This window comes from Corvus cornix, chromosome 5 (genome assembly GCF_000738735.6).
Source record: "Corvus cornix cornix isolate S_Up_H32 chromosome 5, ASM73873v5, whole genome shotgun sequence".
NCBI lineage: Eukaryota > Metazoa > Chordata > Aves > Passeriformes > Corvidae > Corvus > Corvus cornix.
The window spans coordinates 59,048,844-59,071,358 of record NC_046335.1 but is presented as its reverse complement, the minus strand read 5'-3'; the positions used below and the strand labels follow the sequence as shown (position 1 = coordinate 59,071,358).

Genomic DNA, 22,515 nt, shown 5'->3' with positions numbered 1-22,515 from the left:
ACATCAGCTTGTTTTGATCATTCCCATCCCCAGGAGAGCCTCTTCCCCGAGTCCTGAAACAGCTGGAATGTTTGCTCATTGCTCTCCTGTCCCAGGGCAAACCTGTTGCCCAATGAACTGGGGGCACCGTTCACCTGGCTGGGCTGGATTTTGACAGAGTTCCCATAATCCATGACCCCTCCGGACCTCTGCTAGTCTGTGGCTACGCAGGGAACAACACGGATATGAAATCCAGACCTTTCCAGAAATTAAAGGAAAACTGGCCAGGGTTCTGGCAGCCTGCCCAGCTCTGGGTCTGACTCTAATGTGGCTCCTTCCTGGGGAAAAAAGGTAATAAGGAAAAAAGAGTAAGGAAATGAGAGCAGAGCCATACATAACATTCTAATATTGAATTTCTTCAGGAGATACCAAAATCTGGGAGGCAGCCAGAGCACTGGTGGATCTCATCCATCATCCCAAAGCAGTTTATCACCCTCCAGCTCCGAGCTGGCTGCTCCCAGCTCTCCTTGGACTGGGCTGGCTCGGAATTGCTCCCAGTAATTCACATAAAGGGAAGCAGAAGGTTCTTTGGCTCTGCCCAAACCCCCAGGAGCAGGGTTGGTTTTCCCTCTCCTGAGCGGCGCCTTTTCCTAAGGAATCCTTTGGCTCTTGCAGAAAAAGGTATTTCTAGTTTCAGTGATTCTGGGATAAAGAAGTTCTTCCTGGGGGATCCCACCAGGAATGGAACCGCCCCCCGCATTTCCTGTCGAGGGGGGAATTCCAGCCCCAGAGGCTTGGGATGATTGTTCGGCCGTTCCTGTCTCCTTTCCCTATTCCACCTAGAATCCATTATTCCCATCCCAAGAACCCGTGGCTCCCACAACCAGCCCTGTGCCCTACTCCCTCACTGCACTAACCCTGTCCTGCTCAGCTCCCTTGGGCATCCCAAATTCCCGTTCTTTGGGCACGTTTGTCCCTCTCTGCTGGAAGCTGACCACCAAATCCAGCGGGGTTTCCTCCCACACCCCGCCCCCCCCAGCTTGGGGGTGTTCTCTGCCAACCCCAAAAGGGTTCAAGGGAAGGAGCGCAGCACCAGCTCTCTCTGGAAACTCTTTCTCAGGAAAAGGGCTTGGATCCCACCTTGGGAGGATCCAAGCGGGGGAGCACCCACAGAGCGTCGGGCTCCCGAGACACCCGGCGCGTCCCCCCACACCCGGGTCAAGGTGTTGGCACCACGAGGGGACAGGGGCCGAGGCGACAGCAGGGGCGGAGCCCGCGGCCCTGGAGGGTCTTTCCCGCGGAATCCCGCGGGCTCAGCGCCTGGGGGCGGGCGGTGCCACCCGCGGAGGGTGGCACAGGCCCAGGTGCGGGTGCCTGCGGGGCCATGGCCAGCTCCGCGTCCCTTTCCGTGCCACGCCCGGCGGCCACCGCAGGCCGTGGGCGCGGGCTCGCAGCCCCGCGCGCCGATTACGTCACACGCCCGGAGACCCCCCCCCTCCCCTCTCCATTGTCGCCTCTCCGTTACGTCATCGCGGCGCGCCGCGGGCGGTGCCGCGCGCCCGGAGCGGCCATGGCGGTGCCGGTGGCGGAGCCGGCCCGGGCCGGGCCCCGGCTGGGGATAGCGCTGGGGCTGGCGGCGGGCGCCGGCATCGGCCTCGGGCTGCTCTGGGCCATGCGCCGCCGCTCCAAGGAGCCGGCGGGGCCGCCGCGCCACGGTACGAGCGGGATGGGGGGGGGGGCGGGAAAGCCGGTTTGGGATGAGGGGAATGGGGCCGGGATATGCGCGGTGGGGCTGGAGCGGGGAGGAACTTGCGCAGAGTTGACGTTGGAATTGGAATTGGGGTTGGAATAGGGGGAATGGAGCTGGAATGGAGGAAATGGAATGGGGTTGGAGTAGAGACGAATGGGGTTGGAATAGGAAGAGCAGAGGGAAATGCGATTAGAGAAGGAAGAATGGGGTTGGTGATGCCTTTTCCTGGTCTTAAAATCAAGAGGCATACACGGTTAGAAGGGGAAAAGAGATTTTACCTTGGTATTTATTGTAAGGATCCTTAGGTGCACACGTCCAGGTCATATGCATCGAGATGCACCCCCCCGAGTCTGTCTTTTTTCCCCCCCACATCGGGTATAACATTAGAGGTTTTACTAATTAGCATATCTAGCAAAGATTCCCCAATGAGAGGCTCAAGTGAGCCCCCCTCCCCAAGGAACCTTCCCCTGGATGGTTCTATCTTGGTTTACAGAATGTGTTCTGGAGAGGTCCTTGGGGTCTGGGGCACACTGATCCTTGGCTACGAAGCTTCTAAAATGTTGAGTCTCTCAGCTTGACAAACAAGTCCAAGAATGTAGGCAAAAAGCACTAGGAATACAGAAGTTGTAAAAAGGTAAAACAGGGGTATAAAAGAAAAGGCAAAAATCTTCATGGCATCATTGGAATGAGGGGAATGGGGTTGGAATAGAAAGAATGGGGGAAATGGGGCTGGAGTAGGGGAGAATAGGGATTGAATGCTGGGAATGGGATGGAATGGGGGAGTGGGGCCAGGACAGGGGGAAGTGAGGTTGGGGTGTTTAGAAATGCTGATTCCGAGCCCTGAGCTGGCTGGGTTTCATCCACGCCTGTGCAAAACTTCAGGAATAGAAAGTGAAACCGTGTTGTTCGCAGTGGTCATGGAATAGTGGAGTCCTGGAATGGGTCAGGTGGGAAGGGACCTTAAAGCCCATCCAGTGCCACCCCTGCCAAGGGCAGGGACACCTCCCACTGTCCCAGGCTGCTCCAGCCCCAATGTCCAGCCTGGCCTTGGGCACTGCCAGGGATCCAGGGGCAGCCACAGCTGCTCTGGGCACCCTGTGCCAGGGCCTGCCCACCCTCACAGGGAAGGATTCCTTCCCGACATCCCATCTAAATCTCCCCTTTTCTAGTTTGGAGCTATTCCCCCTTGTCCTGTCTCTCCAGGCCCTTGTAAAGAGTCCCTTTCCATCTTTCCTTCAGGCACTGGAAGGGGCAGTTGGGTCACCCCACTTCTCCAGGCTGAAAAATCCCAGTTGTCCCAGCCTTTCCCCACAGCAGAGCTGCTCCATCCCCCTGATCAGCTCGGTGTCCCTGTCAAGCCTCATATCCCCTGCCAACAGAACTGTGGCCACATTTCCCTCATGGAATCCTGTCCCACTTGGGTCTAACCACCTCGTTGTGCTCTGGTGCAGCCCAGGCCGTGCCCGGAGCGCTGCTCCCGGCGGATGCGGGCGACGGAGCTGTGCCCAGCCCCCTGCTGAGGCAGGACGAGCAGCTGGAGCTGCTGGAGCGCCTGGACTTCGTGGTGAGGAACATCGTGGAGCTGAGGAAGGAGGTGGAGGAGCTGCGGAACAGCCTCCAGCAGCTGGCGGTGGAGATCGTGGGGGAAGTCAGGTACTGCCCCTCTCTGCTGGGCTGGCATCGGGCACTCCCTGGCTCGGGAAAACAGCCACAGGATCCCAGGATCCGGGAATGCCTGGGCTGGAAGGGACCCATGGGCAGGGACACCTTCCGCTAGCCCAGGTTGCTCCAAGCCCTGTCCAGGCTGTCCTGGAACACTCCAGGGATGGGGCAGCCACAGCTTCCCTGGGAAATCCATTGCAGCACCCTCACAGGGAAGGATTCATTCCCCATATCCAGCCTCAATTTCCCCCTGAAGCCGCTCTGTCCCTCCCGTTCCTGCTGAGGAGGCTGGATGAACATCACACCTGTGGGTTCTCCAGGGATTGTCCATGGAGCAGGATTTGCTTCACCTGCAGAGCACAGCATTAGCTCCGTTTGAGTGTGTACAAACAGGACTAAACCACCTGATGAACTCCTTGGATATGGGGGGAGTTGGGTGGAGTCTGCTGGAGAGGAGAAGGGGAATAGCAGATAGTTCACCACCAAATATTTATTCCTCTCCCTTTTTCTTTCCCTCCAGGACCCACCTGGAAGAAACGCAGCGAGTGACTCGCAGGAGGAAGTTCCCCTTCTCCAGGGAGAGAAGTGACTCCACAGGCTCCAGCTCCATCTATTTCACAGCCAGCTCAGGCAATGCCAACACAGATGATGGAGAGAGCGAAGGGGGGTAAGCTGAGCACTGGGACGGACCTTTTAGGGGATTTGGTGCCACATCTGGGCAGTTTAGAACATAAAAGAGGGAATTTTTTTCTCCTACAGCCTGTTTTAGTTTGCTTTTATTACCCTAAATGTGTTACTGCCAGGGCCAGACTGAGAGGTCTGAAACGATCCTGGCTTTTAGAGAAAGGCAAATACACTTATTTTTAGGGTTTTTAAAGGAATTATTTGGTTAAGGAACCTTGCAGAAGGAAGGGAAGTACGAGTCCAGCCTGGCACTGGAGGGAGAGAGTTTAGAAATCAAATTTCCAGACAATGTCTATATTAATATATTAATAAATATTATGATTTTTCATACACACATATACGTATGTGTATTTTAATGTGTATATAGATACACATAAATATAAATATATATAAATAAATCTATAAATATATGTTTTAGAGTGTGTGGAGAACTTGAGAAAGTTAAAAATGTGTTAGCTAAATGTCCTCAATGCACTGAGATGTCTTCAGTGAGGATATTTCTTAGGAATTTCTCTCCCTGTGTCACACTGATCAGTTGTGTTAAGGTCTTAGGGTTTAAAATCAAGTGAAAACGGTCAGATCACCAAATCAGGGAATATCCTGAGATAGAAGGGAGCCAGGAGGATCATCCAAGTCCAACTCCTGGCCCTGCACATGATGGAAAAGTTCTGTGTGGTGTAAGAACATCATCAAAAGTGCCAATATAGCTGCTGGTTTATACATGTTAGGTAACAAGTTCTCCTGCACACGTGGTTGCTGATTTTCTGAGGAAATGCTGCTCTTTTGTGCCTGAATCTGACCACTTATGTAGCTTTTGGGGGTGTGGAAGTGTGTCCCAAAAAACAGGTGGTGCTGCCATATGCGTTTTCCCAGAGCAGTTGGGATGAAATGTCATTTAAAGAGGGATTTTATAGCAGTGGGAGCATCTCAGGGGGAATTTGGACAGCCAAACAACCTGGGAGCTGGTGCCAGCTGGCACTTGGCAGCCGGGATTTGTCCTCCCAGGACAAAGGACAGGGATCTGTGGCTGCCCTGAACTCGTGTTTATCTCTAACAACTGGAGCTGGTGAGGCAGCAGGGAGCTGCCGTGATCTCCTTGGGGTTGTAGAGCTTCATCCAGCTCAAGTGGGTGTTGGAATGCGAGGGGAATTAGGGAGGGAGTGATTCATGGTGGTGTAATAGGTAAGGAGGCTGCAGAACAGATTTGAGAGCTGTGGAGTTGGTTCTGAAGGCAGGGCTTGGCTATTTGGGTAACTCAGATGCACTGAGTCACCGGGGGGGGGGACAATGGTTTGTGAAAAACTGCTGGAAAAGGGGGTTTTGTCCACACATCCCAGCCCTGGCTGTCCTCAGATCTCAGAAAACTGTAAGCTGCAACAGAGGCTGATAATTCAGAGTTACAGAAAAGGCACCTCCCAAGGGCACAGGGGGTGTATTTTGCTGCAAAAACTCGATAATTTATTGGGAATCCAGTGGTGGCTGGTGGAGTCCTTGCATTTTAATTAACATCTGTAATTAGCTGTAATGACCAGTGTGGGAATTGGTGGATTAGCAGCTCTCACCTGATTTAAAACCTGCATCTCAGGTGATGCCTCACTCTGAGAGGTGTCATAATATCAGTCTGGGCAGGAGCAGCTGCCTGTAGTGTGCAGCGTTGTCTGTTAGGGATGTGGATGTGCTTGAGAGGTAACATTTTTGCGGGAGGAAATGCAAGTTTTGGAAAGAACTGCTGAAGCTTTGGAGCAGGTGCTGGGAGGAGGAACGAGCCTGTAGCCGACAGATGAATTTCAGCTGGGTGTCCCTCGCTGGCAGCTGAATTCTTTGAGTGAGGTTCAGAACAAGGAACCCCCATCTCAGCTTTATTTTGGACCTGAGCAGCTTCTCCAGTTTCAGACACAATTCCCAAAAATCTCACAAGAGTTCTCGGGGGGTTTGTGCTGCTTAATTTCCCTGTGTTGCCTTGGCTTTTGGGCTTCCTCACCTCCTCTTTCCATGGGCTCTTTTTTCCTTCAGGATCGCCGTACTAAAGCATTCCAGAGCTTTCCATCATTGTAAAGGCAGGAAAACAGGCTGTTAACACCTAAATCCCTTAATCTCCCTGAAAACTTTGGGTTTCTTGTCTTTTTGAACTGGCAGAATCCCTTAGGGGCTGGCTGGCAGAAAACAGGGTTGGTTTTCGATCTGAAGGACTGAAATCTTGGCAGCTGCCAGTAAAATGTTGGGGGTTAGGATGGGGAAATCAGGGAATTCAAGGAGTTGGTGTTTAATTCCTGGAAATGAGGGGGTCTAGAGAACTAATAATGTCATTGATATTGAGAAAAGTAAATAAATGAGGGTTTTAATCCAAGCCAGAGCTGTGCCAGTGTCACCTACCCTGTGTTGGTGCGTTATCCATTAATTCAGTGTCATCTCCAGTGTGAGCTGACATCTTGCAGTGTGAGGCTGGTGCTTTATTTCTTGCCTTAAAATGTTTCAGGACAAAATGGTGGGGTTTTGAATGTCTGGCTGAGGGCTGGAGGCTGTGGTGAGGGAGCAGAGAGGGGAATTGTTGAGAATTAGGGATGGTTCTCAGGAGGCTTTGATAGCCAAACGTGTCTTGTTATCTGTTCGTGGGCAAAGCCCTGTCACTGCCTCCTTTGGATTGGGGCTGTGGTCACATATCTGTGTCCCCAGGCAAAGGCAGGGCCACAGGGCTGTCCCTGGGAGGAGGAATGAGCACAGCTGGAAGCACCCAGTGCCCCCAGAGTGCAGGGAACTGAGTTCCAGCAGAACCGCCAAAGTTCTCTTGGGCAGTTATTGACTTAAATCAACAAAATCCCCACGTTCAAGTGCACATTTTGGGATGACTGGCTGATTTGTGCCTGTTCTGTAGCTGAGAGCTTGCAGGTAAAAGTGAGGGGCACAGAGAGTCATGTTTGAAAAGGAACCAGCTCTGTAAGTAGCCTCCCTCCTGCTGTGGTACCACTGCATAACGCTGGTGGTTTCAATTTCAAATTCCCAGCTCGGGTGCTGGGGGAGCTCCATTTTCACCATTTTCAGGAGGTTTGATCTGAGCTTTTACAGGATCACCGAGGTTGGGAGAGACCTCCAAAGTCATGGAGTCCCACCAGGACCTCCATAATCCCTCATGTCCTGGTGTGTTTGCCTGCTTCAGCTGCTGGTCATCCCCTGGGTTTTTGCACGTGTGGTGAATCCTTGCTGGATTCCTTGCTCGTGGGACATAGTCCTGGTGGCTTCCCAGCTGGCAGTGGGAAGAGGCCATGTAGCATTTGATGTTCAGGGTGATGGAGGTCTGAGGTGTTGCCAGTACAGCTGTTGTGCCTGAAATTCCCTGGAAAAGGCTAAACCCCTCAGGCTGCATTTTGCACAGGGCTTGTTGAAGTTCCCTTTTATCACCCATCTATTTAACTGCATTGTCCTGGCTTGGGTTTTAGCTGGTTAATTCTCTTGTACTGAAGTTAGAAGGGCTGAGAGGGAGGAGCTGACAGGGTGTGCAGGGGAGGTGGGGACAGTTAGAATCCCGGGATGCTTTGGGTGGGAAGGGGCCTTAAATCTCACCCAGAGATGAGATTGCCCCCCCCTGCCCTGGGCAGGGACACCTTCCACCTTTGACCAGGTTGCTCAAAACTGACTTGGGACTTAACTTTGTTGTCGCCTTCATCCCTCAGCTTTCTGAGGGGGATATGAGAAATGAGACTGTTGGAGACACTTGGGTTGTGCAGTGTCCTCTGGGATAAGCTAAGATGCTCTTCCTCTCTGAGGAGCAGCTCCTCAAACTGCTCTGGTGCTGTTTTTTCCCCCGAAGTTACACCACAGCCAACGCCGAGTCCGACTACGACCGGGAGTCGGAGCGGGAGAGCGAGGACGAAGTGAGCTGTGACACAGTGAGGACTGTGCGCAGGGATTCCCTGGATCTGGTCCCCGAGGATGAAAACCCTCTGGTCCTGGATTCCACGCTGGAGGAGGGCCTGGGGCAGCTCCTGGAGCAGGCTGACCGCCTGCACAGCGGGGATGAGCGGGACAAGAGAGAGGGGTTCCAGCTGCTCCTCAACAACAAGCTGGCGGTAAAGGTGCCTTGTTGTATTTTCCAGTGCCAGGGGAAGGTCAGCTTGGACATCAGGAGGAGTTTCTTCACTCAAAGTCCACCCTGTGCCCGGTCCCCACCTTGTCCCCAGCCCAGAGCACTGAGTGCCGCCTCCAGGCCTTCCCTGGACACCTCCAGGGAGGGGACTCCAAACCTCCCTGGGCAGCCCCTTCCAATGGCTGACAGCCCTTTCCATGCGGAAATTCCTCCTTGGTGTCCAACCTGAACCTGCCCTGGCACAGCTTGAGGCCATTTCCTCCTGTCCTGTCCCTGTTCCCCGGGAGCTGCCCCCTCCTGTCAGGGAGTTGTGGAGAGCCGGAAGATCCCCCCGGAGCCTCCTTTTCTCCAGGCTGAGCCCCCCAGCTCCGTTCCCTCCCCGTGACACGCTCCAGCCCCTCCCTGCCTTTCCTGACCTGGAAGCCCAGAGCTGGGCACAGCACGGGAGGTGCCCCTGCGGTTCCCAGCCCGGGGGGACGGTCCCTGCCGTGCTCCCGTGGCCACACCGAGTTACAAACCCGCCCTCGCTTCCCTCCGCCGCGCTTCCGCTTCGGCTCCCTCGGAACCGGGGCATTCCAAGGCTCAGACAAATCCCTGCGTGCCTTCAGGTGCGGGTGCCCCGCTCAGCCTTGGTGCCTGGCTGCCCCTGCCCGTGGCAGGGCGGGCTCTGACGGGCCCTGCGGGCTCTTTGTGTTCCTGCAGTACGCGGGGCAGCGCGAGTTCCTGTGGCGCCTGGCGCGGGCGCGCTGCGACGTGTGGGAGCTGACGGAGGACGCGGACGAGAGGAGATCCTGCGCCAGCGAGGGTGAGGAGTTCCCTGGATTCCCTGCCGGGCCAGAGGAGGGCTGGCACTCAGCTGTGCAGCCCCCCCGCCTGCCAGCGGGGCCGGGCAGTTGTTGCTTTTCCCTATAAGCTGGGCGCTTTAAACAAGTTTTTTGTGTTTAAAAATCGTGCTTTGAAAGAGTAAAAATAGACGGAGACCTGCTTAAAGCTGGGGAAGTTGTTTCTCAAAGCTGTCATCCGTTTCTCTGTGATACTAAAATCATAAAATAAATATGAAATAAACAAGCTTTGGCTGTAGCACACTGGGTTTTCCGTGTTGCCAGCACGTGCAGACATAAAAAAATATGTATTTTTAAATTTGCTTAGGGGAGTCGCTTTAATTTCATCCCCTCATTCTTCTTTACCGACTCAAAGGTGCCTATGAGGTTTTGGGTGAGTCAGAATAGAACAAAAATCATCTTTATTATGGTTAAGATGTGCAGCAAAAGATACTAATCTAAATAATTTCTGCCCTGTTTATTATGCACAGAAGTTAGTTAATACTATAGCTAATGCAATTATTCTTTTCTGGAAATCAGTGGAGCCATTTAAACATGGAATTTTAAGTTCCATATTGTCCTTTTAGCCATGAATAGGTGCTTAGTTGTCAGCTTTTTGAGCCTGCCAGAGGATAAAATTATGTATGGGATGTTTTCAAGCCAAACGCCTTGTCAAATTAACAAATATATGACTTTTATGGCATTATGTTACTCTGACACCGTCAGAGCAAGAAACTGGGAGAGAAAGCAACTGAATTTCTTACCACTGGCTACTTTTTTGTTTTCCAGGGAAGGAAGAGCTGGAACTTGCCTTGCAGAAATGGGATCAAAGTGCTGAGTGCCACCAGTGGTAAGTGACTGTTCACTTCTTGCTTTTAAGAAGCGTAGGAAAAGGATTGGAAGGTTTTTGTGAGCTGAGCTGCAGTTAAAAAAATAATAAATCCAAACCCTCCAAAAACTTATTTGCTGTTACTTGCACTGTGCCACACGTGGTGGTTTTCCATAAAAAGCCATTTTTAACAGCTTTGCTTACTTGGTGTAAGGAATGACTTGACAGGCAGTAGGTTTGGTTGTGACGACAGGAATAAATTTGGTGTTTCTTATATTAATTTAATGATGAGTTTTTCTCTGAAGAGTTCTGGAGGAAAAGCTCCCAAGTGGAGCTGCTTCGAGGCAAGAGGGGATGTGTTTGACTCCATCAGCCAGGCCTGGGAGTGTGGGCTTGGTGCTGTGCCAGATTCCCTGTTTTCCTCTTAATTCTGGAGGAAGGAGAACCATCACTCTTATCAGACAGGCATTTAGAGTCTCCTGGAAGTGTGAATTTTTAAGTGTCCTTTTTAAAAATTATCCCAGAAGAGAGTTTGTGGAGTGGCACAGATATTTGTGGAGATAAGGGAATGTGCTTTTCTGTTCCCCTGGGGAATTCCTCCGTGAGTGGTGTTTGTCAGCAGTTGTTCTGAAGGACTGGCAACGCTTAAATTAGAGTAAAAGGGATTTTTTTTTCTTTTTTAATGACAATTATTGGGAGAACAGGTTGCTGAGTGTCTTTACCAACCAAGATCTGTGCTCTTGCAATGAGCAAGTTTGTTTGAAGGATTGTTTTGAGCTACTGGCACCTGAATAGATGCCTTTATCATCTTAGGCTATGTTTCAGCTGTTGGTGATGAATTACTGCTTTCCATTGAAGCTTTGATAGGAAGGAGGAATTCGGGGCCAGGAGAATCTCCAGCAGATTGTGGTGTTGAGCTCTGCCTGCTGGTTTCACATCTTCCAATGGATGGGCTTTAGTTGCCAGGGCGAATCTTAAACTTTGTATTTTACAAAGCCAGGTTCTGCTCCAGTGTCCAAATATTGACAGTTTTGCCTTGTAATTCCAAGTTTGGGACAGTTCTTGGCTCCTCAGACCCCTTTCCCAAACAGGGATAAGGCTCCTTCCTGCACAGCTACATCTTGCTTCTGGTTCTGCAGGGCAGCTGGAGAAAGGAGGCAGCAGAGCAGCAGCATGTGGGAGGCGTGGGATTTCCTGGGAATGAAGATGTAACTCCCTTTATCAGCACACAGATTATTGTTTTCTGCCGCGAATAGAGCAGGAAATTATTCCCTTCCCAGCTCTGAGGTGGTCACAAGCTGGCTTAATTGCAGTTTTTCTTTATGCTAATTGAATTTACCCTGGGGAGAAAAAACATCGAGGCTTTAAAGGTTTTTTTTTGGGGTGGATTTGATGCCTCAGCTCTTGGGAGAAGTGACCAGAGAATGCTGTTCACATTTATTTAAATTACAGTTTTATTCTGTCATATTTCTCTCTAGTGACTAACTGCCTTGCTGAAGACCCTGATCCTTTATTATCTCCTGTCACAGGGGAATAATTTATTCTCTCTCACCACCCATGTTGTCTTTCCAGTATTCTTCTCCCTCTTCCTTGTAGTTTTTCAGGCAAAAGTGGAGGAATTCAGTGCAGGACACAAGCTGTGGGAGTGGCATGGCTTTGTGCTGGCGTCATGGTCCTTTGCGTTCTTCCTTCTACACACAGCAGTCAACATCATCTTTCTCCTTCCCACTGCATCCTAAATGGCCACTTCAATAGAAATATTCCAAATATTATTATTACCCAGTTATTTTGCTGCCTCTCCACGCAGGCTGTGTGAAGCCTGATGGTGCAGCTCTCCTGGGCTGCATTTTTTCTGTGTGAGTTTTCACACAGAAATCAAATTTCATGTTGATTTTCTGTTTTATCAGTTGCCTCTTAAAAAAGTTGGTGGATTCCTTCAGATGAAGTTGTGCTGGTTTTTGTGCTTATTCGTTGTCTTCTGGTGCTTATTCATTGTCCTTTGTTCTTGTTATGCCCTCCTGCTGCCCAAATCATTCCTGGTTTTTTGAGGTGGTGAGGAAGACAGGAGTACTTAGCCTACAGTTACAGCAAGGAAAGCTTTCTCCCCCCAGTGCCTCGTTGTTGTTCAGTCATCACTGACATTTTAAAGCAACAAAGAAAGAAGATAACTTTGGGGAAGGGAAGGATTTCTGCTGGGAGATCAGTTCTGGCTGCAGCTCCTTTGGGGGCTGCATGGTTGGGAGGATTTGGCAGCAGGAGGAAAAGTGGTTTCTCAGGAATGACAGGGAGGGCAGTAAATGTCTGGGGCTGTGTGTGGCCTGGCTTTGGGATCTGCCCAGACACAAAGGAGAGGCCTTTCCTGGCTCTGGTGTGGGATGTGGGACAGAGCCCTCCCTGTCACTGCTGTTGGAAGCCGGCCGGTCCCGAGGGAGCCATCTCCGGGCGGAGCGGAGCGGGGATTTGGTCAGGGCTGCACAGACAAGCCAGCCTTGTGCAGAGGGACTGACCTCTGCCCCTGCTGCCCCTGTGAGAGCTGCACTGAGGAACAGGAGCGTGGGAGCCGCGTTGGGCATTGAATGTGCCTGTTGGGTGCCTTAGGAGTAGACTTGTGTATGGGAAGGGAGGGATTTACAGGGAATGATCTCAGAGCCTCTCTGCTCCTGACTTGCAGTTACCTGGTTCTTACCTGGGATTTAGACACCAGAGTCATTCCCTGCTTTGATTGTCAAAGATCTCTGAGCAGGTAGAATTTATGTCCATTTAAACTGATTTCTCCATGAGCTGATTTCAGTTCTCAAGTAGGACAGAGCGAGCTCCTACGTCTGTTCTTGCTTTTAGGGATGGATGGATGGATGGATGGATGGAGCATCAGTGGTTGCACAAACCTCTCAGAAATGAATTGAGAAACAACTGTGGCCTTGTAGAATTCCCAGCACATTCCCCGTGGGTGTTTGCAGCTTTAGGGATCAGGAAAGCAGAGAGCGAGCTGTGGATTTGCCTTGGCTTCCATTCCTCTTGCTAAAAGTAATATTGGAAGTGCAACCAGAGGGATTTCAGGGAAATCTGAGGAAAATGGTGCAGGTGCTGTGTCAGGAGCTGTAGTTTGAATTGGGCACCTTGCCCTGGAAATGAAGCGCTGCCGGCTGAAAGCCGTCGTTGTGGGAGGAATAATAAACTCCAGCCCCCTTGGAGTTTTCCTGTGTGTTCTGGAGAAGTGGGATTGGGTTGGATGAGTCTCCAAAATGTGCCCTTTCTTCTGGAGAGTCTGGCAGTTCGGTGGAACGTCTCGGTCACCAGCCCTTGGCAGTTCCGTGGGTACATCTGGCTGTCCGTGGGCGGATCCTGGATTTTTGAAAAGGCACAGCATTCCCAATACACCTGGGAGATGGATTCATTGAACACCTGGCAGTGCTTCAGGATTTAACTCTTGGTGCATCACTGCCCAGATCTGGCCAATCTTGAGCTGCATTCTGGATTTATGAGCCGAGTGTTTTCCGTTCCGCAGGCGGATTAGACAGAATTTGCTGTCAGTGTGATATGGGGCAGCTCTAGGAACAGGTGTTAGGAGACAGTTCAGAATGTAGAGGAGGGAAAATAGCATGGAATTAGAGCTGTCTGAGTGCATGCCCCTGACTTGTCTGCCCTGGAAGGTGAATTCAGGTATGTGAACATCCAGAATACAGGAGCTCTCCCATATGGATGTTGGTGGCCTGTAAGGAAGGGGCAACATCAGCCTTCCCCACTTTTTCCTTCCATCTTGTCTCCCCTTGGAAAAGCCAAAGCTTTTTTTCCCAACCTCTTCATGATCAGCTGGTCATTAAATCCGGGTTGGGTTTCTGGGAATTCTGCTGTGTCTCCCAAGGTACCAATTCCCAATTAAATTCTTACTTTAATTTTTGGTTGTTGCAGTCTAAATCCCTGCCTGCTAATTCCCTGTCCCCTTACTCAGGTGCAGGGACTCGCCTACATCTACCCAGTGCACCTTCAGGAAGGTGAAAGACTGGGAATGCTCATAAAATATTGGGAAAACTGTCTTTGAAGTGGTTGAAGGAGAGAAGAGCTGTGTTTGGGCTGGCAGAGCACCCTGACTGTGGAGGGGAGGTCCTGCAGGCTCTGTATTCCATGGCAGAGTCCTGCTTCCAGGGAAGTCAGCGTGCAGAACCCAAACAGTCCTTCCCAGTCCTGAGCCTGGGGATTGAAGCTGGAAGAGGAGGCTCTCTCTGCTGGGGGTTCCTGCTTCCACAGAGTTTATTTCCTAAAAGATGGGGAAGTGCTGAGCTGAGATTCCTGTGGGAAGTGGTGTGTCAGCAGCTTAGTGAGGAGTCCAGCTGATGAATCAAGGGAAATCCTAAGGAGAGCTTTGGATGGGTCTAAGCAGTGCTGCACGGGGCACACACCGGTTACAGGGGATGAAAATCCACCATATATATATATTTAGGTTATTTCATGGCATCAAAATGGGACTGAAATTTAATTTACTGCTGCTTTTATGGCTTTTTCATCAGCATTTCACCAGGCTGTTAAAAACCCCCTGGAATTTTTATTTTACATGAGACAACTGCATGATTTATTGTCTCAGAATATTTTATCTCTTGATCTTAGAGAATAACCTTTTTATTGGCTTGTATTTCTCAACCCCTGTCGTGCTGTGGTTAGGGATGTGTAGTCCAGGCTGAGGTTTGTTGGGAAACAAAGAAGATCCTGAAAACACTTGTTCCATCATCTGCATTCAGCAGAGTGGGGCAGTGGAGCCGTGAGCTTTTCCAGCTGGCAGGAAAAGGCTTTTGTCCCATAACACACTGATCTGGTGATCCTTGCCATTACCATGACAAATAAGAATTTTAGAGCTGAGCCAGAGCTTCTCCACAAGAAAATTAACAAATCAAAGGAAGAGATTTAAGGCAAAATGGTAAATTATTCAGGAAACTGCAGCATTGGAAATGGAGCAGTGAGGGGATCTGTGGGATTTTGTGACTCTGAGGAAGGTGTAATTGGAGATTTAAAGGTCTCCTGACAGATTCCTGCATATCTGCTGTGGTTAATCATGCCCAGGGATGCTTTGGGATATTGATGTCGGTATCTGGCAGTGCTGGGGTGTGGGTGTAGGAAAAGGGATTTTATTTGCATCTTTCTGCTTTTCAGCTTTAATTTTTTGCCAGAAGGAGCCATGTTATTCATTTGTCTGTCTGTTCCACCTGATTTTTTTTGAGCCAAACTCAGAGAAGGGATGGAAGCGTCCTCTATTCCCAGCGGGATGAGAGAGGCCAAGCTTCCATCTGCATGTTCTGTCCCACTTGAGAGCTCTCTGAATGGTTGTTTCTTGGGAAGTGATGCAGGGAGGGAGGTTTTGAGCCACTGGGCTGCAGGGAGGTGAGATGGGAGGGTGCAAATCCACGGGGAATTCAAATTAACCTCCTTGAATTCCACATCTCGTGCAAGAACTGATTTTGCTGGGGCCTTGCTTCTCAGGCTCACAAGTCACGGTCTCTTGCTGGACAAAAGGAAATGGCTTTGCACTTTCAGCACTGACCTTGTGTTCTCTGTTTCCCAGCTGCAGGATGTAGGTAGGTGTTCCCAGTATTTCCCTGGCAGCAGAGCTGGGCTGCTGCAGGAGGAGCTCGCAGTGCCCTGTAGTTCCTTAGGGCTGCTCCTGGTCTGCCTCTCGCTGCAGTAGCTTCAGTGTGCTCTGCTCTGTGTTCTGTCACAGTTTTCCCTGCTCAGAGAGGCAGTTCTGGGTGTGGAAGTGTGCTGCTCCTGGTTTGTAGCCATCAGTGCAGTGAGTTGGTGCCTCACACCCAGCCCCTCCCGCTGCCTCGTGCTTCCAGCTCATTCCTTCCTGGGTGCTGCATTTTGCTGCTTATGTCTCTTCCCTGGGAGGGATGTGCTGTGTTCCTTGTTTTCCCCACTAAGGTGTGAAGCTTTACCACGCTTCACAGAATCCTGGGATGGTTGGGGTTAGAAGGGGCCTTAAAGCTCATCCCGTTCCACCCCTGCCATGGGCAGGGGCACCTTGCACTGTCCCAGGCTGCTCCAAGCTCCCTTCAGCCTGGCTTCGAGCACTTGTAGGTCTTCCTTCTGCAGCCACGGACAGCAGGTAAATGTGGATTAAATGTGGATTTAATCCCAGCTGGCTCATGCAGGTGTGTCCCCGTGCAGGTTCGCCATCCTGTGTGGGCAGCTGTCGGAACACGAGAGCATTCCCAAGCGCATCCAGGCCGGATATGTTTTCAAGGTGAGTGGCCAGGAGGTGCTGGGCTTTGTGTGGGAATCAAACAACACTTACTTCTGCAGCAGGAAATTGGGAAAATTGCCTCCAGTTCTTCTTAGGGAAGCAGTAGATCTCAGAGATGCTGTGAGTGGGTGGTTTGGGGTGAGGAAGCTGATTCCAGCCGTGCCTTTTGGGAGTGCCCGGGCTCGCTCTGCCGTTTTACACGCTGTAACTGCAGGCAAAAAAAGAAATCTTGCAAATGAATTTAGGTAAAGCATGACACTGAGAGCTTGAAACGTGGAATTATGACGGGGTGATAAGATACAGCTCCAGCTTGTCTCCTGTAAGTGCCTGTGAGCAACCCACACCCTCCCGGGAGCAGTCGCTGCTCAAAGAGGATTTCATTTGCCTGAGATCCCTGATTTTTATTCCTGTTATTATTACTGTTATTACGATGCCTTGTGGGTGTTCCAGGGGAAAAGGATGCACGTGGAACAGGCCACAGGTAATTGCTTCCCCATCAGCCTTTGACATGACCAGTGAGCTGGTTATGGCACAGCTCTGGAGTGGGAATAAAATGCAGGGCAGCTTCTTGTGTGTGCAGTAACTCCTGTTGCTGAGGCTGGAGGAGTGCTGCTGTTCCTTGCTCACTGAATCCACTCTAAGGAAATTTGGGATCTCTAGCTGTAATTTTACAGATTGTGACACTGAAGTTGTGGATTTCGTTCTTTCCTCTTTCCCCACCTGCTCTCGTGGGTATTTTATTTGCTTCTGACAAAGGTGTGACGAGTGCTGGTGATGCTTTCCCACAGGAGCACATCGATAAAGCCATTGCCCTGAAGCCACAGGACCCACAGCTCTACTATCTCCTGGGCAGGTGGTGTTACCAGGTAACAGAGCTCATCATCACCTCCTGGGCAGGCCTCTGAGGCATTCACAGCTCCAGCCTTGGGTTTTTAGTCACTGCTGGTGGCATGGGAGGTGAAATGGCAAAGGGTGGCTTAGGAAAAGCCCGAGCTGCAAACTCCTGTCCTGTTCCCAGTGCTTTGCTCTGTAAAAACAACCTTCCTTCCATCTCTGAGCACGCAGGGATGTGGTCAAGGCCATCTGAGGAGCTTCTGCTCATGGTACTGGTGTGGGATGTGCTGCGTGTGTCCCCTCTGCCCCTGCCCCACGGAGCTGGGAGCAGTGTGCCAGCTGCTTTAGGGAAAAGCTTGGAGTCAGATGCCGTCAATCAGATTTAGAGCCTAAAAAAGGGAATGAGAGTCTGCAGTTGCTGTTCCATTTGTGCCATTGGAAAGCACTTTGTCGGGAATGGAGCCATGGTGCAGAGGTTGTAGCTGGGATAATTGACAGTGGCAATTGCAGAGCAGCCCTGAGCTGAACTGCTGGGAGCTCCTGGCTCTTTTCCTGTGTGGAGAAGGAGCCTTCCTTCATGCTGAGCCTGGAGCTGCTGAGGCCATGGAATAAAACCATGGATGGAGAGGTGTGGTAGTGCTTCATCTAGTCTGCCTTGTCAGGATTACACAGGGTTAAACAAGGTGTTGTCAGAGGGATGTGGAGGAGTCCCCATCCCTGGAGGTGTCCAAGGAATGCCCAGACATGGCACTGAGTGCTCTGGGCTGGGTCACAAGGTCGGGACTGGGCACAGCTTGGCCTCCATGGGCTGGGAGGGCTTTCCCAGCCTAAATGATGCCGTGATTATCCAGTTGGGAAGGCTTCAGCTCACCTCTCCCGAGGAATCTTAGGGTGGGGGAGCAGGTTCTTGTGGAAGGTTTAGGCTGGGAGGAGGGAGGACGCAGCCGGGGACCGGTGTGGCTGCAGCGTGGCACGTTGGGATTTGGGACCATCCAAATCCCAGATGTGTGGAACTGCAGAAGCTGCCTCGGGACAATGGGGTTGAATTCTGTGGCTGGATTTGGATGCTCCATCGGAATATTCCGACTCTGCCGAGGGGTTTGGCTGCCTCCTGGGGGCTGGGCAGGCCGCTGTTCCCTGCTGCTGTCGGGCGGGTGGGCCAGGTTGCCCTTTCCCCTCTGCAGGTTGCCCACCTGGGCTGGCTGGAGAAGAGGACGGTGTCGGCGCTGTTCGAGGCCCCGCCGACGGCCACGGTGCAGGACGCGCTGCAGAACTTCCTGCGGGTGAGGGAGCCTGGGAATCCGCCGGGAAGGGGCATCGCTGACCCGCCCAGCTGCCAGCGTGGGATGGGCTGCTTGGAGCCCTCCCTGCTGCTTCCCCGTGGCCTGGGACCTGGGCAAGTGAAGCTGCAGAGAGGGAAAGTCGTGAAGTGTCCCATTCCAGCAATGGGATGTTGAAGGTGTCAGAGCCCAAAGTGTTGGGGATGGGTTTGGGGGTTGGTTTTCCTTTCTGAGGCTGCACAGCAATTCCCTGCTCAGTACTGGATATGTCTGGGCTGTGCCTCAGGCTCTGGGAACGCTCGTGGAGGTACATCCTGTCATTTTAATTCCTCTCCGAGGATTTTACTTCAGCCTGGCTGACTTTTCCATTTCCACCTTTTCCAGACAACTGCTTGAAGGTTTCAGGGCCACAGTGCTTTATGTATTTATGCTTTATGCTCCCTCCTGCCATCTTTTTTTTTTTTTTTTACTTGAAGAGCTGCAGGAAGCCTGATGTAAGAGTTAACTGTGTCCTTGCATATCCTAATGTCTGCTCTTCCCTGTCACACCCTCCCTCTGTTCCTGTAGGTCGAGGAGCTGAGCCCTGGATTTTCCAAAGCAGGAAGAGTTTACATTGCCAAGGTAACCACTCACTCCTTGTTTGTTCCGAGGGTAAGAAACACTTGTATTAAAAATCACCTTTGGCTGTGAAGTGCTGACCAGGTGGAAAATACTCCATGCAAGAGCAAGATTTTATAGGATGATAATATTTCCATTTATTTTTAAAATCTTTTTAGGCCAAATCACCTTGTAGAGGCTTTTGAATTCAGGTTTTTAACAGATGAAATTCTGTATGAAGCAGGAATGGTGACTGGGCAGCCATGGGCTGGGATTCAATCCTTCACCACCACGACTTCTGTGGTGATACAGCCAGAGAATCATGGGGAGATGTAAAGGATAAAGTATTTCTCTTTCCCTGTGCAGGTGGGGAGTCTTGAGCCCTCTTGCTGAGGGGTTTTTAGCACTCACTTCCTTTTCCTGGGTGTATTTCATGGTCTCCAAATACCTCCAAGACTCTCTGGGCACCCAAAATCTTTCTGTTTCCTGCTGCTGGTCACATGGAGAATATTTCAGACCTACTCCAGGACCCTGAGACTCCTGTAAATATTATATTACATTTTTAACAGCCTGGGGAACAATGTGCTCCCAGGAGAGAGGTTTTCTGGAGACAGTGGTGTGAGGAAGAGGGGAAATAGCAACTGGAAATCAAAACAGAGCTTTGAAAAGGGTGAAAGCCACGGGGACACCTTGAAATCTCCAAGCAAAACCCAATCTCCTTGCCCGAAATGAAAGGGAGTCAAATATATTTGATATTCCGAGATCTGGTGGTGCCTCTGAGGCCCTGTGAATGAGGGATGCTGCAGGGAATGCCGGTGCCAAGGGTTGAGAGGCAGAAACAGCTCATTTAGCAGTTGCCCAGGTACATTTGCTGCCTGATTTTTCCCCTTGCACCCTTCTCCCGTTCCCTTTTCCCTTCCCAGTGCTACAGGGACCTCGGGAACACCTCGGCGGCGGTGCTGTGGATGAACCTCGCCTCGGAGCTGCCAGCGAGCACCAAAGAGGTAACACTCAGCAGGGACCCTGGCATGGGCAGAGGGCAGACAGGGACTCCGCCCCTCTGCTCCGGTGAGATCCCAGCATCCAGCTCGGGGGAGGACATGGAGCAAATCCAGAGCAGGGACAGGTTGGCTGGAGGGAGGCAGCACCTCTGCCGTGAGGGAAGGCTGAGAGAATTGGGATTGTTGCAGTGACAGGAAAGATGGAGAGAGACAATTTAGAAGGGTCTGGAATGACAGGAAAAGGGGGAATGCTTCAAACTGAAAGAGATTGTGCTTGGATCAGGTATGAGGAGGAAATTCCTCCCTGGGAGGGTGGGCAGGCCCTGGCACAGGGTGCCCAGAGCAGCTGTGGCTGCCCCTGGAAGTGTCCAAGGCCAGGCTGGACAAGCCTTGGAGCAACCTGGGATAGTGGAAGGTGTCCCTGCCCAGGAACTGGATGAGCTTCAGGACTCCTTCCAACCCAAACCATTCCAGGATTCCATGATATGCTTAAAAACTGATTTGGGGTTAGAGAGAAAGAAGGGAAATGATGCTTTATATTTGTTTCAGTTGAGCTGCACATTGATCTTTTCCCTTTTTGCATTTCCAGGATGCAGAAAGTGAGAAGGAACTTGAGGAGATGTGCTCGGTCCCAGAGAAATAATTTTGAAAAAACTCATCTCACTGGATACTGCAGCAACAGTAAAATCCCAAATGGATTTCATGATCCTGACAATTCTGAGTGCACTTCAGGGATAAGGCACAAGATCTTACAGAAAAACAGATGCAGCAGTACACATCCAGGAAAACATCTTGGAATTAATGGCATAAAATCATGGTTTATTTTCCTGCATATGTTTGATTTTAGGATCCCTAAAATGTTACATCCCTAGCATCGGGGGGATATGTGGGGGTTTATAGGTAGAGTTTGTGATATAAAAATATTTGTGGATATATATATATGGCAGATATTTGTGAGGTAGCTAGTGATATAAATATGTATAATACATATTTTTATATATGTGTGTATCAATATATATGTATATTTATTTATTTTATATATATATATATATGCACATATATATTTTATGTCACACACTCTGCCTGTGTGAAATCCTTGCTGGTGAGCTCCCACTTTATTCCTGAGGAAAACTTGAGCCAATTTTTTTTCCAGTTTATTTGTATTCTCTTTTCCTTAGTAATTAATTAAATCAGTTGGAATAACTGATAAATGCCTTTTGTAGATGTCTAGGAGGGATCAATTTCCAAGCAGGACCAAGGAGCTTTCCTGCACAATCCAGAGTGGATTTTAAGAGGTTCATTAGTCAAAGAAGTGAGGAACAGGATTTTAAACTTCAGGATTTCTTCCCAGTGATGCTTCTGTCTTCACTCACACGAGGCTGAAAACTTCTGTCCCTCCAAACTGTGCTGCTGTGGTTTAGCTGAGTAGGTACTGATCAGGGACCAGGATAGAGGAGCAGGAATAGCTTGTGGCAAAGCTGATGCTTCCCTGTGCTGATCTTCTGCCACTGACCAGATTTATTCTTTTTGAATTAATTGTCTCCTGAACTAATGAGGCAACGCCGAGGAGGTGAAGCCGACCACTGACATTCCTCTTGCAGCTCCTGGGGACCAAACAGGAACAGGGAATTGTGCTGGACGCTGACACAGCTGGGGAAGGAAAACCTGTGTTGTGGAATTCCCCAAGGATTTATCAAAGCTTTGTTGATATCCCTTAAAATTCCAATGGCAGCTACTGAACACTAATTCCTGAACGTCTGTTTTATGCTCGGGTGGTTGTGAGGGGTAGAGCGAGGAGTGTGAGAGTAAAACATTCCTTAAATCACCTTTTTGGTCCCTTGCAGTTGTATTTGTTGCTTCCTGAAAATAGCACTGAAGGGGAAAAGTGCAGCAGACTCCAGTGGAAAAACTTCCTGGATTGCAGGTTTGGATGCTGCAGGGTTGGGTGACGGGCTCAGGGCTGGCACTGGCCCTGGCACAGACATGGGGGAGGTTTGGGAGCAATGGGAGGAAAATGAGGGATGGTGCTGGATGGAGTGATGGGCCTGTGCTCGTGCCAGTGCAGGTGTGGCCTTTGGCACCTTGTCAGGAATGTGGCAGCAGCCCCAGGAGCAGGCTGGAGGTGAGAACTGGGGCTGTGTTTGAGACTGACCAGGTCAGCTCAGTGTTTACCTGTGGGGGGAGTTTGGCCCCCCACGCTGAGTTGAAGCGGGATCAGGGTGACAGATGCTGCATTTTGGGCACCCTGAGAGTTTCTCTCCCCCTTGGAGATTTCCTGCGGGGATGGGGCAGGGCAGGGAGCAGAATTAACCCTGCACCTCCCATGGGCACTGCTGGCCTTTGTCTCTCTGTTGTGCCATCAGCCTGTGGGAATTTGCTGCTGCCGCTGCCACCCCACCTGGGGCTGCGTGCTCCTGGCAGCCCTTCCCAGCCCCACAGCCGAGCTCCAGCGCTGCCTCCAGGCTGTGTTGGGAGAGTTTGCTGGGAATGCGCCTCATCCCTGGGAGTATCCTTTCCTTCCAGAGTGGATGGATGGAGCTTCTGGGCTTGTCAGCTTCAGAGTTTGCTTGCAAAAGTCACTGCAGGGAAGAATGACAAGGAGGTTTGTCAGAGTGGTGCTGTCAGACCCCACCTGCCAGTCTGGGCTTTGGCTTGGAGGTTGTTGTGTATTGGCCCTGCAGGGAATGAATGTCCCCTTCCCACCTCAGCCCAGCAGATGCCAAGGGCTCTTCCTGGAGTACTTAACTCTTTGCTTCCCTTTGGGA

At 50.9% G+C, this 22,515-nt stretch overlaps 1 protein-coding gene across 3 annotated transcripts; it reads left to right on the top strand.

Annotated features, from left to right (window-relative positions):
• The first annotated feature begins 1,348 nt into the window (after positions 1 to 1,348).
• On the top strand, positions 1,349 to 20,582 carry RMDN3 (regulator of microtubule dynamics 3). Of its 3 annotated transcripts, none has more exons than XM_039552855.1 (12): positions 1,349 to 1,694; positions 3,181 to 3,382; positions 3,912 to 4,058; positions 7,881 to 8,139; positions 8,859 to 8,961; positions 9,767 to 9,827; positions 15,963 to 16,038; positions 16,827 to 16,904; positions 18,057 to 18,155; positions 18,720 to 18,773; positions 19,673 to 19,753; positions 20,340 to 20,582. In XM_039552855.1, exons 1-12 carry the CDS (start codon positions 1,364 to 1,366, stop codon positions 20,391 to 20,393), a joined length of 1,545 nt encoding a protein of 514 aa, XP_039408789.1. In that variant the 5' UTR covers positions 1,349 to 1,363; the 3' UTR covers positions 20,394 to 20,582. The 3 variants fall into 3 exon arrangements, 2 of the variants coding, with proteins under 2 accessions (XP_039408789.1, XP_039408788.1); XM_039552854.1 differs by having other exon boundaries at positions 7,881 to 8,145; XR_005602023.1 differs by lacking the exons at positions 18,720 to 18,773; positions 19,673 to 19,753; positions 20,340 to 20,582 and adding an exon at positions 15,276 to 15,370 and having other exon boundaries at positions 7,881 to 8,145; positions 18,057 to 18,142.
• Positions 20,583 to 22,515: the final 1,933 nt, after the last annotated feature.